This window comes from Bactrocera oleae, chromosome 2 (assembly GCF_042242935.1).
Source record: "Bactrocera oleae isolate idBacOlea1 chromosome 2, idBacOlea1, whole genome shotgun sequence".
Classification (NCBI taxonomy): domain Eukaryota; kingdom Metazoa; phylum Arthropoda; class Insecta; order Diptera; family Tephritidae; genus Bactrocera; species Bactrocera oleae.
The window spans coordinates 92,724,749-92,751,820 of NC_091536.1; the positions used below are offsets into that span (position 1 = coordinate 92,724,749).

At 34.1% G+C, this 27,072-nt stretch overlaps 6 protein-coding genes across 10 annotated transcripts in view; 2 read left to right on the forward strand and 4 right to left on the reverse strand.

The window, feature by feature from the left end:
- The window catches only part of LOC106623533 (serine/threonine-protein kinase 32A), a 131,554-nt gene extending 128,620 nt beyond the window's left edge, over nucleotides 1-2,934 (reverse strand). For all 3 annotated transcript variants that reach the window (XR_011394973.1, XR_011394974.1, XM_036356923.2), the window contains exon 1: nucleotides 2,031-2,934. The gene's annotated coding sequence lies outside the window, so the exon portion shown is untranslated. The remainder of the gene's footprint in view (nucleotides 1-2,030) is intronic.
- A 1,607-nt stretch (nucleotides 2,935-4,541) lies between these two features.
- srl (spargel) lies at nucleotides 4,542-10,446 on the reverse strand. Its single transcript, XM_036356924.2, has 7 exons — nucleotides 10,333-10,446; nucleotides 10,099-10,261; nucleotides 9,158-10,024; nucleotides 7,333-9,100; nucleotides 6,607-6,733; nucleotides 6,387-6,532; nucleotides 4,542-6,319 (listed from the first exon to the last, which is right to left on the reverse strand). Exons 1-7 carry the CDS (start codon nucleotides 10,422-10,424, stop codon nucleotides 6,165-6,167), a joined length of 3,318 nt encoding a protein of 1,105 aa, XP_036212817.2. The 5' UTR covers nucleotides 10,425-10,446; the 3' UTR covers nucleotides 4,542-6,164.
- A 5,076-nt stretch (nucleotides 10,447-15,522) lies between these two features.
- On the forward strand, nucleotides 15,523-18,502 carry dnk (deoxynucleoside kinase). 2 transcript variants are annotated; one of them, XM_014235222.3, is made up of 6 exons: nucleotides 15,523-15,671; nucleotides 16,153-16,367; nucleotides 16,430-16,563; nucleotides 16,628-16,746; nucleotides 16,811-16,962; nucleotides 17,029-18,502. In XM_014235222.3, exons 1-6 carry the CDS (start codon nucleotides 15,653-15,655, stop codon nucleotides 17,170-17,172), a joined length of 783 nt encoding a protein of 260 aa, XP_014090697.1. In that variant the 5' UTR covers nucleotides 15,523-15,652; the 3' UTR covers nucleotides 17,173-18,502. The 2 variants fall into 2 exon arrangements, with proteins under 2 accessions (XP_014090697.1, XP_014090701.1); XM_014235226.3 differs by lacking the exon at nucleotides 15,523-15,671 and adding an exon at nucleotides 16,052-16,070.
- snRNP-U1-C (small ribonucleoprotein particle U1 subunit C) lies at nucleotides 17,803-18,349 on the reverse strand. Its single transcript, XM_014235227.3, has one exon. The coding sequence runs from the start codon at nucleotides 18,347-18,349 to the stop codon at nucleotides 17,915-17,917; it is 435 nt and encodes a 144-aa protein (XP_014090702.1). The 3' UTR covers nucleotides 17,803-17,914.
- Nucleotides 18,503-19,006: 504 nt separating the features above from the next.
- Nucleotides 19,007-19,907, forward strand: COX7A (Cytochrome c oxidase subunit 7A). Its single transcript, XM_014235230.3, has 3 exons — nucleotides 19,007-19,174; nucleotides 19,363-19,725; nucleotides 19,782-19,907. Exons 1-2 carry the CDS (start codon nucleotides 19,142-19,144, stop codon nucleotides 19,609-19,611), a joined length of 282 nt encoding a protein of 93 aa, XP_014090705.1. The 5' UTR covers nucleotides 19,007-19,141; the 3' UTR covers nucleotides 19,612-19,725; nucleotides 19,782-19,907.
- Nucleotides 19,781-24,648, reverse strand: Alg12 (Alg12 alpha-1,6-mannosyltransferase). Of its 2 annotated transcripts, XM_036356926.2 has the most exons (9): nucleotides 24,386-24,648; nucleotides 23,927-24,069; nucleotides 23,730-23,862; nucleotides 23,492-23,665; nucleotides 23,278-23,431; nucleotides 23,045-23,189; nucleotides 22,685-22,911; nucleotides 22,368-22,613; nucleotides 19,781-22,301 (listed from the first exon to the last, which is right to left on the reverse strand). In XM_036356926.2, exons 2-9 carry the CDS (start codon nucleotides 24,050-24,052, stop codon nucleotides 21,251-21,253), a joined length of 2,256 nt encoding a protein of 751 aa, XP_036212819.2. In that variant the 5' UTR covers nucleotides 24,053-24,069; nucleotides 24,386-24,648; the 3' UTR covers nucleotides 19,781-21,250. The 2 variants fall into 2 exon arrangements, with proteins under 2 accessions (XP_036212819.2, XP_014090696.2); XM_014235221.3 differs by having other exon boundaries at nucleotides 23,927-24,647.
- Nucleotides 24,649-27,072: the final 2,424 nt, after the last annotated feature.

The following is a 27,072-nucleotide window of genomic DNA, read 5'->3' on the forward strand; positions in this document are numbered from 1 at the left end:
CTATCTGTCGGTGCGTCCGTCTGTCTGTATGTGTGCGTACAAGTCCCTCAGTTTTTCAGACATCGATCTGGTCTGATTGCTAACTTAACTATCAAAATCAACTACTTTTATGGAAAGCTTTTTTAATTTACGAAATATCTTCACAAAACTTGATACGGATAATTGCTTAAGGCAGCGGTTCAATCTCCACAGAAATTTTAGCATATAGCTGTCATACAAACTGACCGATCAAATTCATATTTCGTATATGAGGGCTAGGGAAATGATGTACTGATTTCGAGAATTTTCGGTAAGAACAAAATTGACACCAAACTAAATAAATAGTCAACAGAAACACGAAGTTGATTTTCCGGTGAATCTTCAATATTTTTATTAGGTTATGGTTCCCAATCATAAATTTGGCGCTTCTTTGTTAAAAAAGCCGTTCATTCGTTATAAAAAATATAATATGGCATGGTAATATCGCTTTAGATCGTTATATTAAATAATACAAGGCACAACGTAAAGTGACATAAAATAAATATGGGTAACTAAGTAAAAAAGGAACAAAATTTGTAGTTCTCGCAACATATTCGAGTGAGCTGAGCTACTTCTCAGCTTGAGGTGCATACTTCTTGAACACACAGTTGGGCGGTTTACGCTTTACTTATTATTTTTAATTAACATAAACTGAGAAAGTAATATGCTTACGCCATCATGTTGAAGAAATTTTAAATATCAATAATATACATATATTCATTTTAAAATCCATCTAAAAATTGGGATTTATTTTAAAAACTCACTTTGTGCAATTAATTTATAAAAATATAAAAAAACTTTATTATATTTCACAGATTATATGTTAAATCAGGCACATTAGTATATTTTTACGAATTTTCGCGAATTTCCCTTTCATTTGAGATAAGAAGAAGCTTTTAGGAGAAAGCTAAAGTTTTGTTATTGGAATATATAAAAATGGAGGAACGTGTTTTGAAAGTTGTTTTTTTTTTAATTTTACTTATTAAAGAAGAACTCCAAGTTTGTGTGTGTTATTGAAATGTGTGAATTCTAACACAAATGCGGCACGTGCTTATCGACTTTTTATGCCCTAATTTTATTGATTGGCCCTTATGAAACGATGGAGCACGATATATAATATATATACATAGGTATATATTTACGAGTGCACACATGGTGAATATACTTGAAAGTTGAGAATATTGCATAATAATAAGATTATCATTAGAAGGAAAACGAAGAACGAAATTAAAAGTAATTTTAAATATTCCATAAATGGAAGGAGGTAGAGCTTTTTAGGAAATATTTAAAACATATTTACTTTATAACAAACAAGACAAGCCTATTGAACGGAGAGCTTTTTAAAATAAAACAGGATTTACATTTAGAAGAGAGCTCTTTGGACAAGACAAGAACGGACCTAGTGATAACCCAAGGTTCGGACAATTATTTTTTATTTCTTCATAGAAATATGTATGTGTTATATATAAATGAAAGAAAAAAATGTATATGTACTTATTATTTTAGTAGTTTTTATAGCAATATAAAAATTAATAAAAGTAAATTTATAGAAATTTTTTTATAAAAATCCGAAGGAGCCGAATTTCATAAGAAGCACATGATCATGTAAACTAAATGGTCTACAAATATGTATAGGTATGTGACCTTTGCCAAACACTATTTCGTATCAAATTGTGAATAATACCGTAAATTCAATGTGATCTCTATAGAAGGAAATGTTCACTAAAAAAATGTTTAAACACGCTACATAAATATCAATATAACCTCTCTGTGGTTCCGCTGGTTATATTAATATATCCCATAAAAGCCTCTGAGCATATTGTGCATTTTAGTACTGATATTGCCGGCAAATAATTTCAAAGCATTTTCTATTATGTAGGTAAGATAGGTATTAATATCATATGCATATATATATATACATAAATATATTTCTATATATAGTACCTATACATAGTTAGGCATGTGAAATGTCGTGTTTATTATTGTTATTGCTATGATGTATATGTATTTACATTTTTGTTTTGATTGCTATTGCCGTCAGGCCCCAGGATCCAGTCACGCAAATTCCAAGCTTATCTGCCGCGAACAGTGTGGTAATTTATTTATGAACTACATACATGACTGTTTGTTTATGTTCATATATACATGTGTAGCTCCAATTATCTAGATTCTAGAACATATATCTATACAGATACATACACATATATATGCATGTACATAGGCATATGTGCCTTGATAGAAGCGTATGCGATTCCATGCAAAACAACTATGTTTATGTATCACTACACGGAAATTCCCAAGCACGACACTTTGATTCCTTTATTATGGCCCTTTAGTACAGACATAAATATGTAGGCATATACGAGTATGTGTATATAGTCATATTTATGCACATAGAGATATTTAGAACGTACGTATATTTTCACTTTGACACGCACATTATTCCCTAACCGATTTCATAGATATATGTCTAGGTATAATACATATAATATATATTTATATAGGGCACAACACTTATGCGAGTATATAATATGTATATATATATAACTTTTAAGGTATTACATATCTACACATAATATTATGATTTCCCTGCTCTCATCTGTTTAATATTTCCTTCTACTAACTTTTATACTTTTTATACATATACACTTTTCAGACTTTTATATTGATTTATATACTCGTATCTAATACATGTATGTATGTATGTAACTATAACCCTTTTATCGCAATTTTTTGCGGTATATTTAACGACCAATCACCATTCACTGCACTCCACAAGTTATACCGGCTATTTTCACTACGCAATGTAAATAAACGCACACACACATACGCACGTGTTATGTAGCAACATTGCCATATCTAAGTATATACGATGAGTGTTATAACCGCATACCGCTCGTGTACCGCACACGTCGAATGTTTACAACGAAATGACTTCAATGCCACAGGAGCAAAGTAACATTATCCTCTATGGTCATGCTCGCCAAAGATTTCTTTAAGAGAGATGAAGTGTACTCTGCTCTCTCAATTGGTAAATTGTGGCGATTTTTCCCCTTTCACCGTCTCTACGGAAATTTGTTTTACTCGTTTGAAAAATTATATTCTTCGAATTAAGTATTTTCAAAGCTTCGAAATTCAGTTTTCGAATCGGTTGTACTTTTCCATCATCAGGATATAGACGACATTAGAATACATTGAATATCTTTGAGGACCTTTCGCCAAACCGAGTTTAGATTATTCCTGAATGCAAACAAACCCATTTTACAAGTATTTTCGAACCTCTTATGCTCTCCCACTATTTGGCTGTCATTGCCATATTTGTAATTTAATTGGTTACAGAGATACAATACGTATTTTGAATTAAACTGTGTTGTGGGTGTAGCAATGGCCCAAATCCACTCATTAGCTATATTAATCTATTAAGTTGATAATTATTATATAATATATAAGCACATATCAATGTACCTCGATTATTTAACAGGATTACGAACAACCGTTATGTAGCCAAAACTTTATGCAGTATTTTGCCTGTATATAAAAACCAGCAACAATAACAATTATTCGATCAGCTGTTATAGTACAAACTCTCATACAAGTTGCTACTGCGCAGGCGATAACTTTCGCCACTCCATTTACATACGCTCTTTTATAAACACAGCGTTGTTCTCTTTACTACACAGCAAGCGAAAAACTCACGCTAAACAGATTTCATTGACTAAAAGGAAAGATGTTCGAACTTGGAATTTTCGCAGGAGTGTATGTATATACATAAGGGTGGCCGTTAATTTTGAAATAAATTTTTTTATTTTCTATTTAAACCATGCCATTTACTTTTACCTGCCTACAACAGGATATTCTAATAGAAAATAGTTTGTTATACAAAATATATCGTTTCATAAAACACAAAAACTTTAAACGTTATACGCATTTAAAGTTTTGTATCAAATGCACCGTCATACAGTACACCATGTCGTATGAGCAACACAGAATTTATAAGGCACTTACATACATGGTACGTCAGACAGCCACTCTACCGATCTACCTTCATATGTACATGGTATGAATACTCAGTACAGTAATACCCCGAACTTACGCGATAGGTGAGTACGAGCGATTGCTGTCTAAGTCGTATTCGCGTAAGTTGGGCTTCAACATAGGATGTAAGTACATATAAAGCATGTTTAATCGGGACCAGAGATCTTTAATCTCTATAAACAATTGTTTAGAAGAAATTTTTTTAATTAAGTGTAAGATAATAAAATAATTTACATTGTTATGAATAAACTAACCTAAACTGAAGTTATTTTGATGTCGACGGCTTCAAATATTCTACCAATGTTGCCTGATGATTTAATTGTTTCTTCTACTCACGCAACGCGGTTTTGTAGTGTGCTTAAGCTGGATAATGTTTTTGAGGACAAAAACTGAAACTTCAAGAAGCGTCTACAAGAAATCAACTTGGAAAATAACGGACACCCTAAAATGCACATATGAGTGTGTTAAAGAGTAAAAAATGCAATTAATTATTTTCTCATAAGTAATTCTTTGTAATTTATTTAGTAAAAAAATACAAAGCAAACGGATTAACTTAAAGATAAGAGATTTTAACTAAAAAAACATAACCAATTAGTTAGTATTTATAAATATATGTGTGGTTGTTGATATTCAATTTAAGGCAACGAATTTGTTTCATGAAATAATCGCACATATTTCTGTATGTTTGTATTGTTGCTTTTGTTTGATGGCTTGCTAATGTAACCACGTAGGCTGCTTAAATTAAAGAAATATGAACTATTTATGTATGTATGTATGTATGTGCATAACACTGTGTACAACCACTTTTGGCATACTAAGAATATATGTATGTAGTTAACACATCAAGTTGCAGCAGTATAACAAAATGCTTATTTTCTATAGCTTCTACAAATATATACTTTCCCTAGATCAATTACAAAAAAGTATATATTTCTTTAAGCAATAACATTATTTTAAATATAGTTACAGTAAATCAATTGGAAGCAAACACAGCTTGCTTATCTTGCGTAATTATTTAAATATTTCTTAGCAGTTTGTTGTTATTATTTCGGGAAGTGAACGTTGACACGTGACCGCCCGCACTAAGTATTTCTCTAATGAAATTAAAATGTATTTACTTACAATTAATAGAATACAAACAGGTAGATAGAAATTGTTTAAAAGAATTTTAAAGAGTGCATATTTTTTTTTACAACTAATATCAGGGTTATATATCAACAGTTTAATTTCTCTTCGTTTCATGCCATACATTTGTACGTTTGTGTAAATAGTTTGAGTGGTGTTTTTGTTTTTTGTTTTTGCTTTTAAATAGTTGGGTTTATTTGTTTGTTGTTTTGTTGTTGTTTACAAATGTACAAAATTTACAAATAAATTCATTGTGTAATGGTAACGGTAAAAACTCACAATTTTTATATATGTATATATATCAGCTTTAACTATGGTCTTCTGCGTTTGCGTTAAATTCATTTTGTTGTCTTTTCATACATATACAATAGCTATGTAACTTATTGTTTCGAATACGGTTTTTTCTTTCATTTCGTATATAAAGTAGTTCAACTTATTTGCAATAAATGACTGTGGCTTCTATTATCACATTGCTTATTAGCCAACAATGCACGCTGAGAAATGACTATATACCACAAACGCTAGCTGCTTGTGTGCAAGCATATTTTGTTCTTAAGTTTATCATTTTCAAAACTTTATATATACATTCAGTTCAATAATGTGTCCAGTGCTTGTTTATACTAATTTTCTTCACATGTCATTGCAGCTAATAGGTAATCATCAGTACTACGCTGAATTATATATTATTCAAGCACGGATATCTTCATATATATAAATATGTATATATATATATATATATATATATATTATAAATTTAGCAATTCAATAAAAAAAATATACGTTATACAAACTAAACTTAATTTAAAAAGTATATTTAATAGAAAAATAAAGATAGGATCCTGTGTTGCATACTTATAAACATAACGGTATTTCAATTTGGAATTGTTTTAGCATACAACAAACTATATATAATATAAATCAACTACATACGCCACTATAGATAGAAGTTGACCACAATTTATTGCGTTTGTTTTCCATTGTCGACGTCATGCTTTGTTGGTATTCGCCCCACCGCCCGCTTTATTAGCGCTCATTTTCGCTTTGACTTTCTGCAACAGCGCTTCAAAGGAATCTTCCTCCTTGGGTGGTGCTTCCACTTTCGGAAATACAATCGAATGATATGTATTAATGCCGGCATTATCTGTTAATTATATGGAGCGATAACGCATAAACTTAAAAAAAAAAAACATGTAGTAGCAACAATTTACCTAAATCAGCGTATGAAGAGCGGCAAAAAGCACGCCTGCCGCCGAAACTAATGTCGTACATATTGATTGTGGGATCTCGTGCACTACTATCTATAACGGTAAACGCGTCCTGTGAACGCTCGTATGTTACAAAACCGTATTTCATGCTGTGGAAAGTATGTAAATAAAGAAATTTTTTGATTAATTTCGAGTTGACTATTTTTCAGCTATAATTGCTTACCCCGTGTCTTTGTAGTGTATCGAAATTTGTTTGATAGTGCCATAAGGTAAGAATTTTCGGCGCAACATCTCCTTAGTGGTTTCTTCTTCAATACGTCCCACATAAACTATGCGGCGCTCTTCAACAGCTAAAGCAATGAGAGCATAATAAAAATAAATTAATATCATAAAACAAACTTAAAACAAGAAACGTTAACTTCGGTTGTACCGAAGCTATATTCTTCAGAGATTGTAGAGATAGAGATAAAGACATACAAACTCTTGATTTGGATCGGTCAGTTTGTTTAACACCGATTCCTACAAATGACCAGTTTCTTGGGAAGAAAAGGGTGTGTGCAAAATTTCAGATCGATATCTTCAAAACTGAGGAACTAGTTCGCGTGTATACAGGCATACAGACTGACGGTCATGACTCCGTTCCCACGACAGTCGAGTCTACGTAACCGGAACGAAAAACGCTACAACAACAACACTTAACTATGACCGTTGTTGTTGTAGTGCCACAATTTTGTCGAGTTGACAGCCCTTGGCCGAATCAAAATCCGGGTCCATTCCGGTTACGTAGACATTAATATCGTGGGAACGGGACGTGACTAAATCACCCTCGCTCGTCACGCTGATCATTTAAAAATATATTATATGGAATCTCCATCGTTTTCATCTTGTTGTTACAAACTACGTGCCAAACTTAATATATCCTGTTCAGGGGATAAACAAAAATAATTACCTGGCTGTGAAACATTATTGCTGGGGAAATTCTTGTTTCCACCTGGCTTTCTGAAGCGGCTGCTAGCAGCTGAAATGGAACGCGAGCGTGAACGTGATCTGGAATATGAACGCCGATAGTATGGACTGCGGCTGCGACTACGATTTCGACTGCGATCAGATCTATCCGAAGAAGATGATGATGAGGATGCCGATGAATTACGCGCATATTTTTTTGTACGTTTCTTGTAGCTGGTACGCGGTTGGCGTTGTGTATTACGCGACATACGCCCCGACTCAGAATAGGAAGAACTTATGGAACTTCGATGCCGACGACTACTTCGCGACGAATATCCACCGGCCATATCACACTGACGTGCATTAACACTACGTTCCGTTGACGACGCCAAGCTTTCCACCGAACGACTACGCGAACGATTAATTTGACTACGACTACGATTGCGATGGCGATTATAAGTGCGGTCACACGAAGCATCACTATCGGTATCATCTACAACGGCTTTGCCGCCGCTATGCTTCCGATAATTTCGTTCAGCACGCTGCTTATGAGATATTGGCGGCAGACGCGTAAAGCCTGGCTGCGGATCTGTCTGTATGGCCATACTGACTGTACGTGGTCGTATTCTATCTTTGCGCAGATGCATAATAACCTTATCTTCGCCATGCTGTTCAGCTTCTTTCTGTGTTTTCTGGCAAACCGGTGTTGTGACACCATTCGACAAATTGGACTTTTCCGGTCCCACAACCTTTTGTACAACAACATCCTGTATGCTGGCAATCAATGAGCTACTCGAAGGTAGTCCACTAGGCATACTATACAACAATGCAGATGATTTTAAAAGTGAGCGTTCGCAAGTATTAATTGGTAGCATATTAAGCGGTGGTATACTGATATCAGTATTACTGCCAGCAGATACGATAATCAGTTCCTCATAGTCGGAGTGTAACTTTGAGCCAGTGCAAGTTTCATTATGACGGTCTTTGCCGCCACAGTAGGTGCCCTTAACAATGTCCTTGAGTGGTGGTAATTTTGTGACACGCGGAACTTTGGCTGATATTGTGGAATCTATAATTTTTAATTGCTGAGCTCGTTTCAACTCCTGCATGCGTAATACCTTATTTTTAGCCTCGGTTATAGGATCGATAGGTTGTTTTTGATTATTCTGATTTCTAAGCGTTTTCACAACGGTGGTTACTTCCTGACTATGTTTCACTTGTATGCTCCATGCACTGGCTTGAGTTTCTGTTGACGCCGTATTGCTTTCAGTCTGGCTTGACATTTTTTTGTCTCCTCGTCGCAGTTTATATTCTTCTAAATTCAATTTACGTTTGACTGCCAATTTGGTACGTTCTCCAACTTCTCCTTTTTCACTTTCGTTGGGCATGACTTGTTTCTCTTGCACAGTAGCCTGTATTATATTCGGGTTTTCTACTGCTGCTTCTGTATTTTTATTATTTTCTACTTTACAATCATTTACTGAGAAATTTTGTGAAAGCAAAGCCAAATTTTTACCGCCTTGACCCACACCCACCCGGCATGTAAGTGAACCAGCCTTGGATGCATTGCCTGTTGTGGCTTCTGGTCCTTTCTTAGCAGAGAATTTGCCAACGTTCTGCTTCGAAGTTGACTTATTTTTATTTGCGCTAGATTTGCCTTTAAGTATGTCACATTGGCGCTTGTTTGGTACAATTGTGAAGTTTCGTGTATTTGACGCATTATTTGTAGGTTGAATTGGAGCAATTATTGTGGTAGTTGGTCGCGGTTTTGTCTAAAAATAATTATTTTGATAAGTACATATAAAAAATTGTATTACGGAAGTTATTACCTCTTTTGGCATATTTTCCTGCTTTTTTGTGGGTTTTGGACTCCAGGACGGATCCGTTTTTACATTATCCTCATATGTGATATCGTTTACAACACTATCTTCTGTTGCAACAGCATTTCCAGTTGCCATTTTCCACAAAGATTTTTCCATATCTACATCTACAGTCTCAATATCGACAATGACATCCGATTCAGCATCGGAATCTGAGTCGATATTAGTTTTAACAGGTATTGCTGCTAAGCGTTTTGTTTGTACAGCTGTATTAGTCTGTGTTACATTATTAATAATTTGTGTATTCACTTTTGGTACAGTTAATGTTAAATCGTCATTGGTTATAAATTCCGCTAAGTCGAAATTATTTACATCTACATCGGAGCCGATGGTGTTCGTGCTCATAGTACGATTTTTATTGCCTGCTGCAATATCTTCCAAGGGTAACTGAAAGCTTGTGTCTAAATCTATACCGTCAGCAGCGAGTAGACCTACTGTTAAGTCTGGAATTTCATCTACGCCTAATAGTAGTGCGTCAGGTTTCTTGTCCCCATTTATATCAACATGCTGATTGTTTATCATGTCTCCCGCAACGTCTTCTTCATCTGAACTATCATCATAGTCGCTTGTATGTGATTCATAGTCACCAATCGAAGAACTATCAGTGCGCGTTCGAAAGGTGGCTTCACTGTATTGACTTTGATTATCGTCGAAGTCTGCATAATTCAAAACGATATTTTTGTCTCCGTTGCTTGACAAATTATTATCATCGTTTGAATCCTCTGAATCTGAGTCTAATGAGTTTGGATCGACAGTAATGATTTCGATACCGCCATCCGCGGGCAATTGATGCTGCGCAAAATCATCATAAATCAGCTGAAATTTCGCACACAACAAATTTATTCATAATAACTTAGGCCCTTTTTTTATTTTGTTGTCTGTGCACCTACCAACTCTTTATTTTGGAAATTCGTAACAACATCTCTTTTATTTGCTATCCGAAAAGTTTCTTCTGTTGCGAGCATAGCGTTATTGTAAATGTCAGCATCGTGCTCAGCATCTGCAGCTATGGGCAAAATTCCATTCAATGTCTCCGTAAGTTGTCCCATTGTGCTGAATAAAAACAAGTTAAGTTAGTTTATATTTGTTACTATTTTTACAATGTAAAAATTTTTTGTACTTACTCGCTTTCACTAGACCAAAAGTCTGTATTAAGTTGTGTGTAACTGCCGTCGAACGGATCATCGTGAAACACGTTCAAAAGCCGTGAATCCATTTTTTCGCAAATTGTAAATGAACTGAAACAACAACAAAATTATATTATTAATATTTCAACATTCATACACTTATGCATATATAATATTTTTTAGAGAATAATTGTTGACTATTTTTATACGTGGGAACACAAACATGTCGAATGGTTTTTTTTATTTAAGAAGAGGTTTCTTATTTTCCAACATGCCCTTGAAGATTGTTATATTACTTATTGAGACTTTTATTGTAAAACTTTTTTTTGCCTAAAGTTTATTTATTTTATTTTACAGGATAACATACAATAAAATAAATCGAAATGTGTACATACACATATACAATGTTGGAGAAAATAATAGAAACAACATCCACTGACTGGACTAGGATTTTTTTAATGCAATGCAATGTCCAGCGACTCCACTCATCTAAGACCTTTCTCGCTATGGTCCGACCCCGAAATCTGGGCGTACCTTTAGATGACTTCGGTGACAACCACCCCGCACATTACCACCCAAGTGGGGATTTGATAACCGCAATAATAACAACAGGATTTTTTAAAAATTTGTTTCGAATTTTTAATCTTAAATGAATGCATAATATCTCAAAAACGTTAGAGATTGGAGCAAAATTGACGAAGTTATGAGTATTTTTATACCTGTCTTATGAACGTTTTTTTTTTAATATTTCCGTATATACAAAATTTACAAAATAACGCTGGAGTTTTCATTTTTAATTTGTATATATGTCTCATTATACAATAACAAATTAACTGATTTTTCACAAAAAATAGCATTTCTTCCTTCAAAGTGTTCCTAAAAAGTGCAAAACTAAAATTTAGAAAAACGCGTTCTACAAACAATCTCATTTTATCGCTGTAATATTTGTATCTCTATATTTATCTTCAATAATTTATTTTTCAATATCTCTCGATCTTCTCTGTTAAATTCACACAACAAACATATTTATATTTCCGCATAAATATATTAGTCATGAATAAGTATGTACTTAATAACTGAAAACACGTGTTTGTTAATCGTTATCGAGATAGTAAACATGAAATTAAACCCTAGGCAATACATGGCAGAAATTTTAGTTGCAGTCTAAATAAAAACAAATATCTTTAATTCATGTGGCATATATTACTTGACACTCTAAAACTCTTGTGCTCAGGTGTTAAGCATGCAATTCATAATTTATAACACAAATTATCGTTTTAGTTGTGACTTCATGACAATAGACGTAGTAAAATTAAGAAAGGTTTTGGATTCTGTCACCCTATACCCTACTTTTCTTCCGACTTCTTGAAATCAAATAGTCATTGACACTATGAGACATGCCAGAAAAATAAAGCAAAATTATGTGCCATATATACAATACATATAGTTCAATAGTATTAAATGGAATGCGAGCACATAAGTTTGTGAATGCAAGCGTGGCAATACCTACCACAGGTAATATAATCATGGGTGTTATATAGGTAGGTAAAAACATATGCACATTTGTATGTATGTCATCGAGCAGCGCTGAGAGTTTGAGTTAGATAGCTTTGTTAGCATGGTACCGGTGAATGTTCGAACCAACCATGTGCTTTTGGCGGAGCAGCTGTTTGTATGTTTAAATTTGTTTGTATTAAAACTTGAGCACATATTTTGCTTGTTTTTATTGTAGTAGGTAAGTGGATATATTCGTATATTCTTGTTAATAGTTTATTATAAATATAGTTTTTATATTTATTTTGCATTTAATTAAGCAAATAATATAAGATGTAAAAGATATCACACAAAAATACGTTTCAACTATAGCTATATGGTGAGATTTTATGCTTTTTTAGTATAGCAATTATCGTTGACACGTTGCATTATTTTCTGTGTGATGGAGTTTCAAAATTTGTTTTAATCTTTATTTTGTACATATATTTGAAAAGTATTTCCGCTTTAAGAAAACAGCTGAAATTTAATTTAATTATTTAAAAAAAAAAGGACAATTAAAATGTTTCAAAATATTACTCAGTACATATTATATTAAATTTTTGTATATATTATTGGCAACCGTTTGTTTAATTTATTTTAAAAAATTATTTGTTAAAAAAAGTGAAAAACCAAATTGTTACAATAATTGTTTATTAACAGTATATTCTGTATTGTTCTTTATTTTTTCTTTAAATAGAAAACCTTTGTAATGCCGTTACTCTTGTAGCCTCCCCCATCTTTAACTTTGGTATCATTCCAAACGTTCCAAATATGATTTTTTTTCATATTTTAAACGTACCTCTATTTAAAACCCCGTTATGTTGTACTTTAAACTTAATATTTTATTTCTAAAAATATTAGTTTCCTTTAAAAACTTTCTTATATTTAAAATATCCCATGCGATTGATATCAATTCAACAACGTGCTCGCCAGTGCTTTTGCTTTAGTGCTTAGCTTCCGCGCCCGCTTTCGAGATTTTAACCTCACAATGCTCTCACATACCGGCGAGATATAAATATTTCTGTTACTGAATTCACTATTTTAGATTTTCAATTCAATAATTTGCAGCTGTATATTTATTTTCAAAGGTTTTATCAATTTGCTACAATATGGATGAAACACACGGCTATTAAACGAACAAATTCTTCACGTGGCCGCGCGACAGCAACGGTGGTTAATTCACTTGTATTTCGATGTTTTAAACAAGGCGTTTTTGACAGTTGCTTCACTTCTCTTCACACACACACAAACGTAAATGCGCAAGTGAGACATATGTGAATATCACAATATCCCATAATAATTTCTTGTGCAAAACTGAGGGGCAATGCCTGTCCACGTGTGTGTGTATAGAAAATCGCGAAATTGCACAATTAAACGAAATGTCAAAATTGTTTGAGGTAAGCACGTGGAGAAATAAGATTTGACAAATCGAAAAAAATGCTGTGTTCCGTGTGCATTATACCACAGAACGTTTATGATATACGTTCTCTGATACGTTCTCTTTTCAGAGGACTACATTCACTGAATATATAAACAACTTCTATAAAAACAAGGAAGCCTAACTTCGGGTGTAACCGAACATTTTCACTCTTGCACATCGTAAAGTTTTATGTAATGCAAGCGTCGTTGTAATCCATTTTTGCACTGTCATATAGGAATAGCAAAGGAATATTACACACAGAATTTGGTTAAAATCGGTCGAGCAGGTCCCGAGATATGTGATTTCCCCTTAAAGTGAGCGGTGCCACACCCTTTGTCCAATTTTGACCGCGGTTCCTATAGTCCTCCATGAAATCTCGGAGGTAAAATTTTCTGTCACTGGCGTATTTAGTCATTGATTTATCGCGCTTTTAGTAGTTTTTAGTCAAATGGAGAGTGGGCGGAGCTATCATTTCATCCAGTTTTACAGTATCGGTAGGGGTACTTAATGGATTTATTCTGTGGAAATTTGGTTATTTTAGCTTAAATGGTTTGGGAGCTATGTACATTAAACCATTGCAGGTGCCCCTACACCCTACTGTGATCCACTGTGCCAAATTGTTCTATATCTTAATTAGGTGATTAGGTATGGCAATTTATAAGTTTTCGATCAATGGCGTTTTGTATATTCGTGAATCCACGAATCGTGCAACAAAAACAAACCGTAATATTTTTTTCTGTGTGAGTAATAGACTTACTTTTTATTTATTTGGCAAGTTATTAATAAAATTAAAATTCGATGAAGACCGAAAAGAGGGTTGGATAGTGAAGCGGTACCATGCTTTGTAGTCTGTTATTTCCGTCCAAAAAGAATTCAGACGGGATTTTGGCGGCACTACCCGAGTAGATGGACCTTTATGAGGTTGGTAAACACGTTTGCCGAATCTGGAAGTATCGCAAAAAGACCGTAACATCGAGATCCGTATGTTTGTGTGCAAGAAAAAGTTGAGGCTGTTGCATCGTCAATTCACCTGTTTCCGTACACAGTTCAAATAATAAGCCGGTTAAATCCTATAGATTTGCCTATTCGCATCTAATTTTTCCAAAATATTATTGAAATGGTCGAAGAAGACAATAACTTGATAAATTGCCTGTTTATGTCTGATGAGGACTATTTTGATATAAACGGAAATGTAAACAGGCAAAAGTGCCGTATAAAGTGAATCAAGTTCAGAAATAATCCACGAGACGGAACTTCTCCCAGAACAGTTATTGCGGACCTCAAACAAAAATTTTAAACGAATTAATATCAAGAAACTCCACATTCCGCTGGCCTCAAGGTCACCCGACCTGTTGTCACTAGACTTATTTTTATGGGGTTATGTCAAGCAAGAGGTGTACAAGACAAAACCTACAAATCTGACTGAATTGAAGCAGTCCCTTAAATCGATAATTAAGGTAATCCCGACTTCAACCCATCAGGTCGCAATGAATAATTTTCTAATTTGGTGTCGCATAAGCGTGGCTGAGCATGGAGGTCATTTACGGTCCACAATTTTTAAAAATAATTAATTAAATAAAATAAAATTTGCTATATAATAAGAAAAAATACCTGAGATGCATTGATTAAAAAAAAATGTTATTACGGGTTGTTTTTGTAACATGTATCGTGAGCCACCCTACACTTGAGAGAAATAGCGAGTTTGTTTTATAAAATATTTGTATTTAACGGCGATCTAAGAAGACCGTTACAGTGGTTCATTATACAATCAATGTTTTACAAAAATATGAATCAAAAAGTAAATTGTTTTTAAGGTTCTTTCAATTTGTTGTAACTTAAAGTGTTTATTGATAGTATGGACGGATAGAAAAGGTCCTCAGGATTAAAAAATGTATAAACATAAACCCGCACCTACAAGTAGTTTTTAAGATATTTGTATTTGAAGTTCAAAAATTGTAAAAGTATTGCACGCTACTTCACTATACTAAACTACTATTCTGAGGCGGGTATTTCTGTATACATTTTTTAATCTTGAGGAATAATATAGAGGAGAGTCCATAACATCAGATCACGGCGCCAAATAAATGGTAAATTTCCTTTTTAAAAAGCCAATACCAAGAGCAGAGAATGTAGATTATATTTTACATTATTTGTCAAGAGTCCTCATTTTCTATACCACATTATTTATAAGTGCTTACAAGTTACACATTCCTTCCACTCCCTCAACAGCTGTTCGTTGTATTTCCATTGGTTTGTTATTATTGCGACAATAACCTATTCCTTTTGCAAAGTATAGATTTGTGCATTTGATACTTTTAAAAATAAACATAAATTTGTAATAGTTTGCATATGAGGATGTGAAAAATGCAACGTTTAATTATAAGTAAGTCGATACTCCGCAATTTCAAGTTGAACTTATGTAGGAATATTTAAAGATCACAATTTTAAAATAGTGTTGAAGCAAAAGCAGACATTTTTTTACTGCAAAGCTACGCGTATTAAATTCTACAACAAATTAAAATTATTAATGGAGCGTTAAAATCACAAATGTTTACATACACAAAGTCAACAGCTGATAGGCAATCATGTTTAGACATGTTACTTGTAGGATTGCCAGAAAAGCTTTTAACTTTATGCTGTTTTGCATGCGTATGTGCCAATAGGTATTCAGAGAATTCTCACGTCAGCCGAAAGTGCGCCCAAATGTGTATTTGAAAGATACATTTTGGCGCGTTTTTACAAGTCTTATTAATGAAGTGTGCTAGATTAGATGCAAACCGATGTGAATTAGTCGTGACATTCTAAAAAAATAAAAAATAATCATCTTTGTATTTCTGTATCTGTCTATATTACTTTTGTTGTAGAACGTTTACTAGGAACTATGACATCACTCAAGCCAATTATTGCTGCAATCCCGAAATACGGAGTTGGCACACAGCCTTTCACCGTCCTAATTGAAGGCAATATTGGAAGTGGAAAGACTACATTCATCGAACATTTTCAAAAGTTTGAAGATAAAGTATGCACCATGACGGAGCCGGTTGAGAAATGGCGTAATTTTAAGGGATACAATTTATTGGTTAGTAAATCTCTAATAGACTTGTGGGCGCAATAAGATATTTAATGGAACGCTCTTTTTAGGAACTAATGTATACTGATCCGAACCGTTGGGCAATGCCGTTTCAATCTTATGTGATGCTGACAATGTTGGAGCGGCATACCATGACTACAGACAAACCAATTAAGATCCTCGAACGCTCTCTATACAGTGCAAAGTAAGTTCACATATAAATGCATATGTATATTTGTTTAGTGCTGAGACAATTGATTTTATTAAAGGTACTGTTTCGTTGAGAATTTACACAAAAGTGGCCTTATACATGATGGCATGTATGAAATATTGAAAGAGTGGTATAATTATGTCGAAGAGATTACCCACATACAAGCCGATTTAATAAGTAAAACTAAGTTTTTTATACATATAAAAAAATGTTGCTAACTTGGGCAATTTTATTTTTCCAGTTTATTTGCGTACAACGCCTGATGTGGTTTATGAACGTATACGAAAACGGGCTCGTTCCGAAGAGACATGCGTGCCTTTTGAGTATATCAAGCAGTTGCACGAACTTCATGAAGACTGGTTGATTCGAAAAAAAGTGGGATGTAATATTAAAGTAAATACAAACATTATTCAATCTTTTTATTAGAACAATTTTTATTTTAAATTCATACTTTTTTAGGTACTAGAAATTGAGGCAGATTTAGATCTCTCTGAAATCGATCGAGAATACAAACGATCGGAAAATGTAATTACAGCTTCAATACAACAACAAAGACCAGCAGTGACGACATCTCCCAGTAAACGCTCAGATTTTTGGGGTTAGATTAATTAACTAGCATTTTAGCTTAATTTCTCAACATTCTAACGTATTTAGCAGTTGTAATCATCACTAGTTATATTTTCTTCATACTTTTTAAAATTGCAAACACATCTATTATAACTTTAATGTAAATGTATTTATACTATTATAGACATGTAAGAATGATGTGCATTTTAAGTTAAAATATATATTTGACTAGTATAAATAACAAGTGTAAAAATTTTTGTTTGCCGCTCAATAGAATTAATTGGGGTGGCCTTTGTTTAGAAACCAGTAATATGTGTTCCAGTATTGTAGCGGCAGAAAATATCTTAAGCCATTTAGAGGAATGCTGCCGAAATGATAGTCCATGGCGGACTAAAATCTAGGTATGTTCCAGTTACGTAGACCCAACTGTCGTGAGAATGTTCACATAGTAACCGTCTGGTCTTAGTATACGAAACGGATACCGAATTTTATTCAACCTTTTCTTTCTTTTATTTGGAGAATATTTCTGCGGATGCAATAATAACTTACAAGAATGTCTAGAAACTACCACAGAGCTTGATAACACACTCCACTTTGAATAATTGTTAAGTATATATAATCTTGTTGATATAAAGCAGGTGTTACTATATAAAAATGTTTTAATCATTACAGTGAAATTAAATTAAAATCTTTATTTTGAAATGCAAATATTTAAACGAAATTATACATTATATTCTTTTGTGTTATTTTCTCATCTACTTTTGCTCAAAGTATTTTGTTATTTATTCGGGGGAGGGCCATTCATCATAGGTGGTCGAACACCTAAAGCCCCCAAGGGCGGTGGTGGTCCCATCATTGGCCCCATCGGTCCCATAATTGGCGGCGGTCGCATACCCATCATTGGCGGTGGCATAGCTCCGTGTGGACCCATCATCATCGGCGGCATGCCTGGTCCACCGGGCATCAGACCTGGACGCGGAGGTGGCGCCATATTTGGAGGGGGTATCGCAACGCCCGGATTTTGTGTAATCTTACCAGCTTTAAATGCAGCTGTGGTAGCATCGATCAAATGTTGCGCTTGCTCCTCCATCCATTTTTGATAGTAGAATTTAACGTTGTCCCTGTGCTTTCGTCCGGTGCAATGTGTTTTTCGCACAGATGGAGAATCGTGTGTTAAATATGTATCACAATAATCGCAATAATATTTCGGCATCTTATTTCCTTTTATTTCACAGAAATAGTAAAAAAGTTTTCAATATTTTGACTTCTGTGTCATTTACAAAACTAGACTGAAATATTGTGAAAAAACACAAACGAAGAAAACAAATATTTTGCTGCTTGTCAAAATAGTTAAGTTGTATGTAAATGGATTCAATGCTGAATGACAGGGTTGTATTTTGTATTGAATTGTTATAAGTTTATTTGCTGTTCACACAAAGTAGTAATGACTACTGAACATCTGCAGAAATTTAATATTTACATGAAGCTCGGCCTTATTATATCATGCCACGACATCAGTGTTAAAATGGGTACGGTGAGATAAAGGAGATTCTCCAATTAAAAAATAATTGTAGCCGCTGGATAATTGGAGTTTTTTTTCTTGTAATATGTCAATTTATAATTAATTTTTCTTTTAAATTATGCACTTATTATACACTAACACTTCACTACATTGTTTTCAGATATTCATTTTATACAGTTATCTTAATATTTGCTTTATATACGCAATTTATTTTTACACAATTTTTGTGTGATGGAATACTTAAGTTCCCCCTAATATTTTAATAAATTTACTAATATTTATATGAATATTTAACACTCTGTGTATGCGCAATGTGTAGCAACCCTGTGTCCAGTTTTACCTTGGTATGTCCAGTTTCCAGTCATTTCACTAATGTCAAAATCTGTCATAATTGTGAAAGGTCTATATTGCTCACAAATTATTTTCTGAAAGAAGCGAAAAGTTTTCAGTCTTTTAGACGTTTCTAAATAATTATTACAAAATATGAGTTCTGCCAAAATGCTTAACTTATCCAGAGTAAGTCTAAATGCTGCTATTCAGTTGTTATAATTAAAACTCACTTGTTATAAATGGTTTTTGCATGTGCATTTTGCCGTCATTACGTAAGATCAATACGTTAAATTGTGATAGTGGTTTTCGGAATATATATGAAATAGTGTTTATTTGGAAATATAATCATTTTATTTTTTTAAATCCTCTTATAGGTTGTCGTTCGTAACCTAACCACATCTGCTCCACGCCGTGTCGCATCAAAGAATGAAGTAGAAAAGGGTTACTTCGAATTGAAGAAAGTGCAGGAGCACTTTCAAAAATCCGATGGCAAACCAGTGTTCCTTAAGGGATCATTTGCCGATCAACTTTTGTACCGTTTAACCGTCGCTCTCAGTTTGGCCGGTATTGGTGGCATGGTGAAATTGTTCTACGATTTGAGCGTTCCCCAAAGCCAAGATTAAATGCGTAACAACAATGGCTAACAACGCATCTGTAATTAATGTTTTAAATTAAGCTTTCAAAGTGTAAAAACATATGACTAACTTGGATGTATCTGTATGTTTCCTTGTTTTGTGGTAAGTGTAATTAATTACAATACAACATAGCTGTTTACATAATATGTGTTTTACAGTTGCAGAATGGTGGAGTAGTGCAATATCTATTGTCTTAACTATCCATAAATGTTTTATGTTAAAGATTAAACATTCACATAAATGCATTTAAAACATGGAAATATACGTAATACAAAAAACACAAACAGTTTTAAATTAAGCAAGAAGTCGACAGTAGGTAATTTATCATTAAAACTAGATGTATTATTGTTTTCATTATATCCTGAATAGAGTATAGTAAGTTTGCTACGGAGTTTGTAACAGCCAAAAGGAAACGTCGGAGACCCTTTAGAATGTATATATAAATGATCAGCGTGACAAGCTGAATCGATTTGCGCATGTCCGTTTGTGTGTCTGTATATATATGAGGGACTGAAATTTTTAACACGTTCTCTTCTCCCCAATAAGCTCTTATGTCGGGACTGTCGATTTCGGACCGCTATAGCATATAGCTGCCGTACAAACTGATCGGTTAAAATCAAGTCCTTGTATGGAAAACGTTTTTAGCACAGATTGTTGCCCAATGAAACGTTACAATCTTCAAAGGAATTTTTAATATCGGACAACTATAGCACGTAGCTGTCATACAAACTTCTTTTTAACGAGATATCTTTACGAAATTTGATTAGAACAAATTAGAAATTTGTCACAGATTATTTTCCAAAATGTGTTCAGATCGGACCAATATAGCATATAGCTGCCCAACAAACTGATCGGTTAATGGTAAGGCTTCGCTCATACTTTCTCTTAGTTTATTAACCTCACGAACTAAGTTTCGGAAACTATATTTGTAAAAAAACACTGTGGTTTGCAGGCTATATGGCAACTGTTTTTGTTAGGTATTGAAATTATATTGTATGATAGGTATTGAAATTAAGGTCAAATTCTTTCTAAACATTTCAAATAAATTTTTGTTTTCGTGCCGCCATAACTTGATTATATATATAAAGAATAAATCTCTTGAAAAGGATGTTCAGATTGATTTATGTAAGCAGAGATGTAAAAATTATATATAACAATATTCGATGCATTTGAATCGATATATACATACATATGTTATTGTAGCCTTCATTGTGCCGTTGCAACGGCCGCAACTTATTACAGTTGACGGCAAGATTTGCTAGTGGCCCAGGCAAAGTGACTAGTGGCACCTCTTGTGGTCCAAGTCCAGGTCCATCCAAGAAACCGAACCCAGGTTTAGAGAAAATTAGGCAAATGCAAAAACTTTTCCAAAAGGACGATGGTAAGCCGATACATTTGAAGGGTGGTAGCCGAGACCTAATGCTATATCGTGCCACATGGGGACTGGCGATACTTGGATTGCTGTTGCAAATTCATATGTTCGCAATGTATATAATTTATTGACATGTGTAATTTTTTTCTTTTGGTAAACATTAACTTATTTTACATAAATACAAAAATGAGAAAGCGAACACTCATTATGCTAGCAAACAACTTCCTAAATTAAAAAAAAAAAAAAACATTTTTCTCAATTACTGTGCGCTAACTTATCATCAGTGTCCAGTTTGTCGATAACCTGCTTTAGACAGTCTTTGGTAGAAATATGATCCAGATCGCAAATGCGTGTCAGATCCATTGTGGCGATCTGTTCGATCATCTCCTTTATGCGTTCCTGCTTTATAATGGATTTAACTGTTTGGCGCGCTGCAGGTAAATTTGCAGTGGCAGGACGTTTATCAACTCTTTCGGCAGAATTTTCAACTTGACGCCCCTTTGCGCGATAATGCTGTTCGATTAATTGCCGTATCTTTTGTTTCGTTGCTAAAGTTTTTCGATTCATCTTGCCCAGCGCCAGATTATGCAATTCATGGAAGTTTATATCCTTTGTTTGCTGCTCAGAAGTTTCCTCCGATGGTATGTCAGCGTCAGACTTTTGGGCGGATGTTTCTTCCAGTTCGTGCACTTCAACAGGTTTTTCAGCGCTACGAGGTTGCATTTCTGACTTTTGAATATCAATTGGTTCTTCGAAAGTTTCATCGTCCACAACCTCTAATGTCCAGTCCTCTACATAACCATCCTCGAGCGATGCCTTTGCATCGACTTTATCATAAAGTGTGCCATTCACTTCTTCTGTAAATTGTAGTGGGTCTTCTATAGTGTCATCTGCGGCTTTTTCTATGCTATGAAAGTCTTTTGGCAAGTCTTTTGGCATTTCATTGTCTTTAATGTCTTCAACAACTTCATTAAGAATGATTTCCACGGTTTCGATTTCGTTTGGCTTTTTACTTTTCTTTTTCGCTTTTTTCTCGTCTTTCGTCTTCTTTTTAGTTTCGACAATAACAGGAGGTTTTATTCTCTTTAAAATAGCTAGGCATGGTTTGGTTTTAATACGTATGGGCACTAATGAGCTGTACTGTATGCCAATATTATTGAAACAATCGACAAACTCTACAATTTCAAATTCTTTCTGCAGTGTGGACCATAGCTGCACATTGTTTTTATTTTTTGCTTCCACCAAGAGATGTGTATAATAACGAGTCTGCTCAGCATCATAAGTTATCGATTCGTTTTTACAATAGCTGAAAATGCAAAATAATTAAAAATATTAAACACAGTTTTGTATTAAAATTTAATTTTCAACTGACTGCCAATCATCCCGAATTTGTAAAAATCTTGAGACTCCACTTTGTGCCGCTAAATTTGCTATATGTACGGATGCATTAGGCGTTTGTGCTTCCAGACGATGCAAACGAGTTAATGCCATACCACCTGGATAGTTGGTACTCGATACAACCAAAAGGAATACCGTTATAAGTATATTAATTAGTAAATGCGCACCAGCACAAAAGGCCAGTATTTGGTGCCACACAGATTTCCCGCTATTGAGCCAGCTATAAAAATTGAATACAAGTGCATACAAATTATTAAAAGAACAACATGTATAGTGTAATCGTTTACATACAATCGGCTACAAGCACAAGCAGCCGCCAAATTAAGCACAGGGAACACGTAAACAATAAAGCGCAACTCTTTGTGTGGTAGGATTGAGTAGATGAGTACAAATGCCAAGGCAGCAAGCACTAGCGGACGTATACGTCGTTCCAAAAAAATACCTATTGGCATCAAAACAACTGAAGCGCCAAGTGCGCGTGGAAAGGCTGAATAGAAATACCATAAAAACGGAGAAATCTGTAAGTCAATGAAGTAAGCTAAGGAAAAAACGATATAACAACTGCACATGAATCCTAGTAGATTTGAAGTGCTACAAAACGAACTGTACATAAAAATATTGGCAAATTCAAAATTAACTTTCAAAGGATACACCCCAGTCGGAGCTTTTATTCAATATAGTGTTGTACCACAGCACTTCACCCTCCGGCCACAAAAAACGGCGCCAGAAAAACGAGTCCAAAACAATTGTTGTGACCAAAATAGCTAAACCTGCGGGTAATGCTATTTTTATTACGCTGTAAATGTATTAACATATATTTTTTAAAGATAAAAGTTTGGGTGGATTGTACATAACGATTTGTAGTGTGTGTTTGTTAAGATTACCTGGAAATGGTAACTTTGCGAAAAATCACGTCATATGATAGCAGAAGTCCCAAAAATATTAAAAGTTCTGAACGAAATATTAAGATTGCGATGCCGGAACATATGATGAAGGGTTTCGTTTGTCCTTGTAACCAAAAGGCAAGAGCATACAGCACTAAAAAAGAGAAAAATAAAAATAAAGCAAAAACATAACACCTTACAACTGGCACCTTACCAACAGGCAACGCTATAACGTTAGGCAATGGTCGACTCATATAGAAAATGAAATGAAACTGTGTCAATGTGATTATAGTAAACCAGAGGCGGACATCAGTGCCAAACTGTTTGGTTATAACACGACGGAAATTGTGCCAAGATGCAGTTACTACAGCGGTTAACACTAAACGAACTGCAAGTGAATAATAATTTAAATTAAAAAGCAGTATATACATACATATTTTGTACATATTTACCAACATACTGCGTCCAAAATTTATTCATGCTGAGTGTTTCAAATAGTATCACAAACGGTGTGGACAATATGGAGATTACAAGCGGTCCGAGAAAGGTGCGCGGTACTACACCGGGGAAATCATGATGATCATACTGTGCGAGGTAAAATATAATGCAAATTACTTTTAATAGTAATATTTTAGATAACACAACAAACCTGCGTAAAGTTTTGTCTTAAATAAAGTATATCATGCATAGCTTGCAGATTAAAACTCTCCTCCACTTTGGTAAACGGCGTGTAAAACAGATGCGCCGCAGCCGTCAAAAATAACAGCGAATCCATGTTAGTTGCTATTGTTTCTAATTATAAAGATATGAAGTAAAGGTTTAAAGCTAAAATAAGTTGATCAAATTGCAATCCGCAAAAAGCGTCGTTAACGGTGCACGTATTGATGATCAATTAACTGAATTACATAATGGCATATTATTCACAATTCGATTTCCGAATTTTCCACTATGCTATGTTCATAGAAAATTTACGATTGCGTATCTTTGCTGAGTCGCTCTACCATGTAAAGCGGCACCTGTGCACAACGTTAACTCCAGGAAACTCTCTTAACACTTTGCTTTATGTTTCTCCTACTATTTGTTAATCTAATGTTTCTCTGACATTTACACTAATACGCTGGCGATTAACAATCACGCCGATGTGGTGTTTATTGCCATTTTTCCAATATACGGACTTTATTATTCTAAAATTAGTTTTTGTCAATTCCACGTCGCTGATGGTGAGTTGAATGTTGTGCATCATTTTTGTTGTTGCCGCGGTGAAACAGCTGTTTAGCAGTGGGTGTAGAGTTGCCGCTCTCCGCTTGTGTGAAATAACTTCGGTGGGTTAATATGAAAGTAACTTCGTGAATCGGAAACGGAAGAATATGGCTCTGAACAAGAGGATATGAACCTTTTAATAAGGAAAGAAATTTATACTCTCCATATTGATGAAAAGGGTCGGCTTTAGAATAACGTCCCACGCTTTCGGGGATAAAACGGGTATGGGCGGATAGAGGAGATCCTCCAGGTCAAGAATATATATAGATATAGCCGCGGGAAACTTATAGTTTTCGAGATATTTACGTTTAAAGTTGAAAATTTGAACTATTTAAAGTACGTATTTTTGCGAGTTAAAATGAATTATACACTTATATTTTTCACTTTTATATCCACTAACACTTGACTAATTCGTTTTTAGAAATTTTTTTTATATTAGATGCTGCAGAAATAGCTTTATTTCAATATTTAAATCATTCTTTAATTTTATTAATTTTGACAATAACAAAATGGTTGTGAATGTCAAAACATCAGTGTTGCCATACTAATATATTTTGCAAACGAAGAAAAATAAAATTAACAGAGAGATTGTATCCTAGATACGGGAAACAACGCAAAAAGAATTTCTGCGCGTAAAAACTTTGGTACACTCCGGTGTTGGATCGACCAGAGTTATTTTTTTTTTAAGCGCGGCCGAAGGCCGCCAACGCAAAAATAAGTTCTGCGCAAAAAAACCTTGATACACCCCGGTGTTGGATCGACCAGGGTTATTTTTATGAAGCGCGGCCGAAGGCCGCCAACGCAAAAAGGAGTTCTGCGCAAAAAAACCTTGATACACCCCGGTGTTGGACCGACCAGGGTTATTTTTTTGAAGCGCGGCCGAAGGCCGCCAACGCAAAAAGAAGTTCTACAAGAAAAAAGTAATATTGTCATAGAGGGTATAACATAATACTTAACATCAATGCTTTGTAATAGTTTATTTCTCTAGGTTTTGGATACCTGTATTTGGGGTATTATCTGTTTTAATTTCTTTCAGTTCAATTACAAAAGATGTCGATAAGGTAACACTAGTTATTTGAAATTTTGCAACCCTTTTGTTATTGTCAGAATTAATAGAATTTAACAATAATTTAATTATGGAATTAAACTATTTTTGCACTATATAATGTAAAATAAATGTGTACAAACGAATTAGTGAAGTGTTAGTGGATATAAAAGTGGAAAATATAAGTGTATAACTCATTCAAAATGGGAAAAATGCGTACTTTAAATAGTCGAAATTTTGAACTTTAAACCCAAATATCTCGAAAACTCTAAGTTTCCCGCGGCTGAATCTATATATATTCTTGATCTGGAGGATCTCCTCTATCCGCCCATACCCATTTTATCCCCGAAAGCGTGGGACGTTATACTAAAGTTTTCCCGATGAAAATTTTGGAGATATTTACAATATTAATTTCTTTTATGTGCGCACTTATCCGCATACAAACATATGTACTTAAGTTATTGTATTCATATATACATATATATCTATTTATATTATTATGAAGTATAATCAGAACTAACCTAAATAGGCATATGTAACCTGAACATGTAAAGTAGTACTCATGAAAACAAAAATTAAAAATTAAAAATTTTAGGAATCTTCACCTTATTTAAAGAAATACTAATAGACCAGTTTATATAAAGTTTAGCAAGATAAAAGTATAAAAATCATAAAATAATGAAGCACATTGGAAAATAAAGATATTATAAGTATTAAAGAAAAAATAACTTACGGTTGATTTGTGGTCGGGAAGAGACAGGGGAGGGCTGGTTTAATTTTTAAAGGTCAAAAGCGGTTTATCTTGATATCCGGCAAAACTACGAGTTCTATGAAAAAAAGTTATATGGTAATGAAATGGTCTACGCTCGCAAACTATTTTTCTTTCCATTTTTGTTATTTTATCTTCCTTTTCCACTGAGTTACAACCTACTGTAATTTTTTTTTGCTTATCACTATTTTCAAAGGCTTCTTCACTGGCCTAAATTTAAACGGCATTCAACACATGAAGTTTTTTTTCTAGGTTTTATTTTTTAATGATGCTGCGTTAGAATTAGTTCCGTTTTCAAAATTCACTCTTTCAGGAAAATGGATAAAAAATTGTTGTTCAGAGAAACCGCAGCAGAATTAAGCAGCAACATTTGCTGGTCTTTTATATTTTTCTACGAAAATTGTACTAAACGATTGGCCTCGGTATTTGCAAGGGTATTTCCCCTTTACTGAATATACCCTTTTGCTTTGATTTTCTAGCTGCTTCACTTTTACTGCGTGTGTGTGAAAGTACGTGTGCGCAGCACCGAAGTGTTAATGACGAAGTTGAAGTGTATTTTATTGCTTAGCGCGCACATTTCGTATTTAAATGTTGCGTAACGGTGTAATAGCGAAAATGGTTTTAGAAGAATATGTCTGCAAATATAAACAACAAGAAAGGACAGATACTTATAAAGAGATACAAATACAAAATACTTGTTATATACGCATATACCTATGTA

Bases quoted from the DNA above. Each gene is read 5' to 3' on its own strand.
- dnk (XM_014235222.3), top strand. The intron at 16,368-16,429 runs GTTAGTAAATCT...CGCTCTTTTTAG, and splicing joins TTAAGGGATACAATTTATTG to GAACTAATGTATACTGATCC. The intron at 16,747-16,810 runs GTAAAACTAAGT...TTATTTTTCCAG, and splicing joins CATACAAGCCGATTTAATAA to TTTATTTGCGTACAACGCCT.
- srl (XM_036356924.2), bottom strand. From the start codon at position 10,424: ATGGATTCACGGCTTTTGAACGTGTTTCACGATGATCCGTTCGACGGC. The intron at 10,262-10,332 runs GTAAGTACAAAA...GTTTTTATTCAG, and splicing joins TTTTGGTCTAGTGAAAGCGA to CACAATGGGACAACTTACGG. The intron at 6,734-7,332 runs GTAATTATTTTT...TCATTGCTTTAG, and splicing joins CAATAATGTTTCACAGCCAG to CTGTTGAAGAGCGCCGCATA.
- snRNP-U1-C (XM_014235227.3), bottom strand. From the start codon at position 18,349: ATGCCGAAATATTATTGCGATTATTGTGATACATATTTAACACACGAT.
- Alg12 (XM_036356926.2), bottom strand. From the start codon at position 24,052: ATGGATTCGCTGTTATTTTTGACGGCTGCGGCGCATCTGTTTTACACG. The intron at 22,614-22,684 runs GTATGTAAACGA...CAATTTTTATAG, and splicing joins GCTTGTGCTTGTAGCCGATT to CTGGCTCAATAGCGGGAAAT. The intron at 22,302-22,367 runs GTCAGTTGAAAA...TTGCATTTTCAG, and splicing joins CAAATTCGGGATGATTGGCA to CTATTGTAAAAACGAATCGA.
- COX7A (XM_014235230.3), top strand. From the start codon at position 19,142: ATGAGTTCTGCCAAAATGCTTAACTTATCCAGA. The intron at 19,175-19,362 runs GTAAGTCTAAAT...ATCCTCTTATAG, and splicing joins AAATGCTTAACTTATCCAGA to GTTGTCGTTCGTAACCTAAC.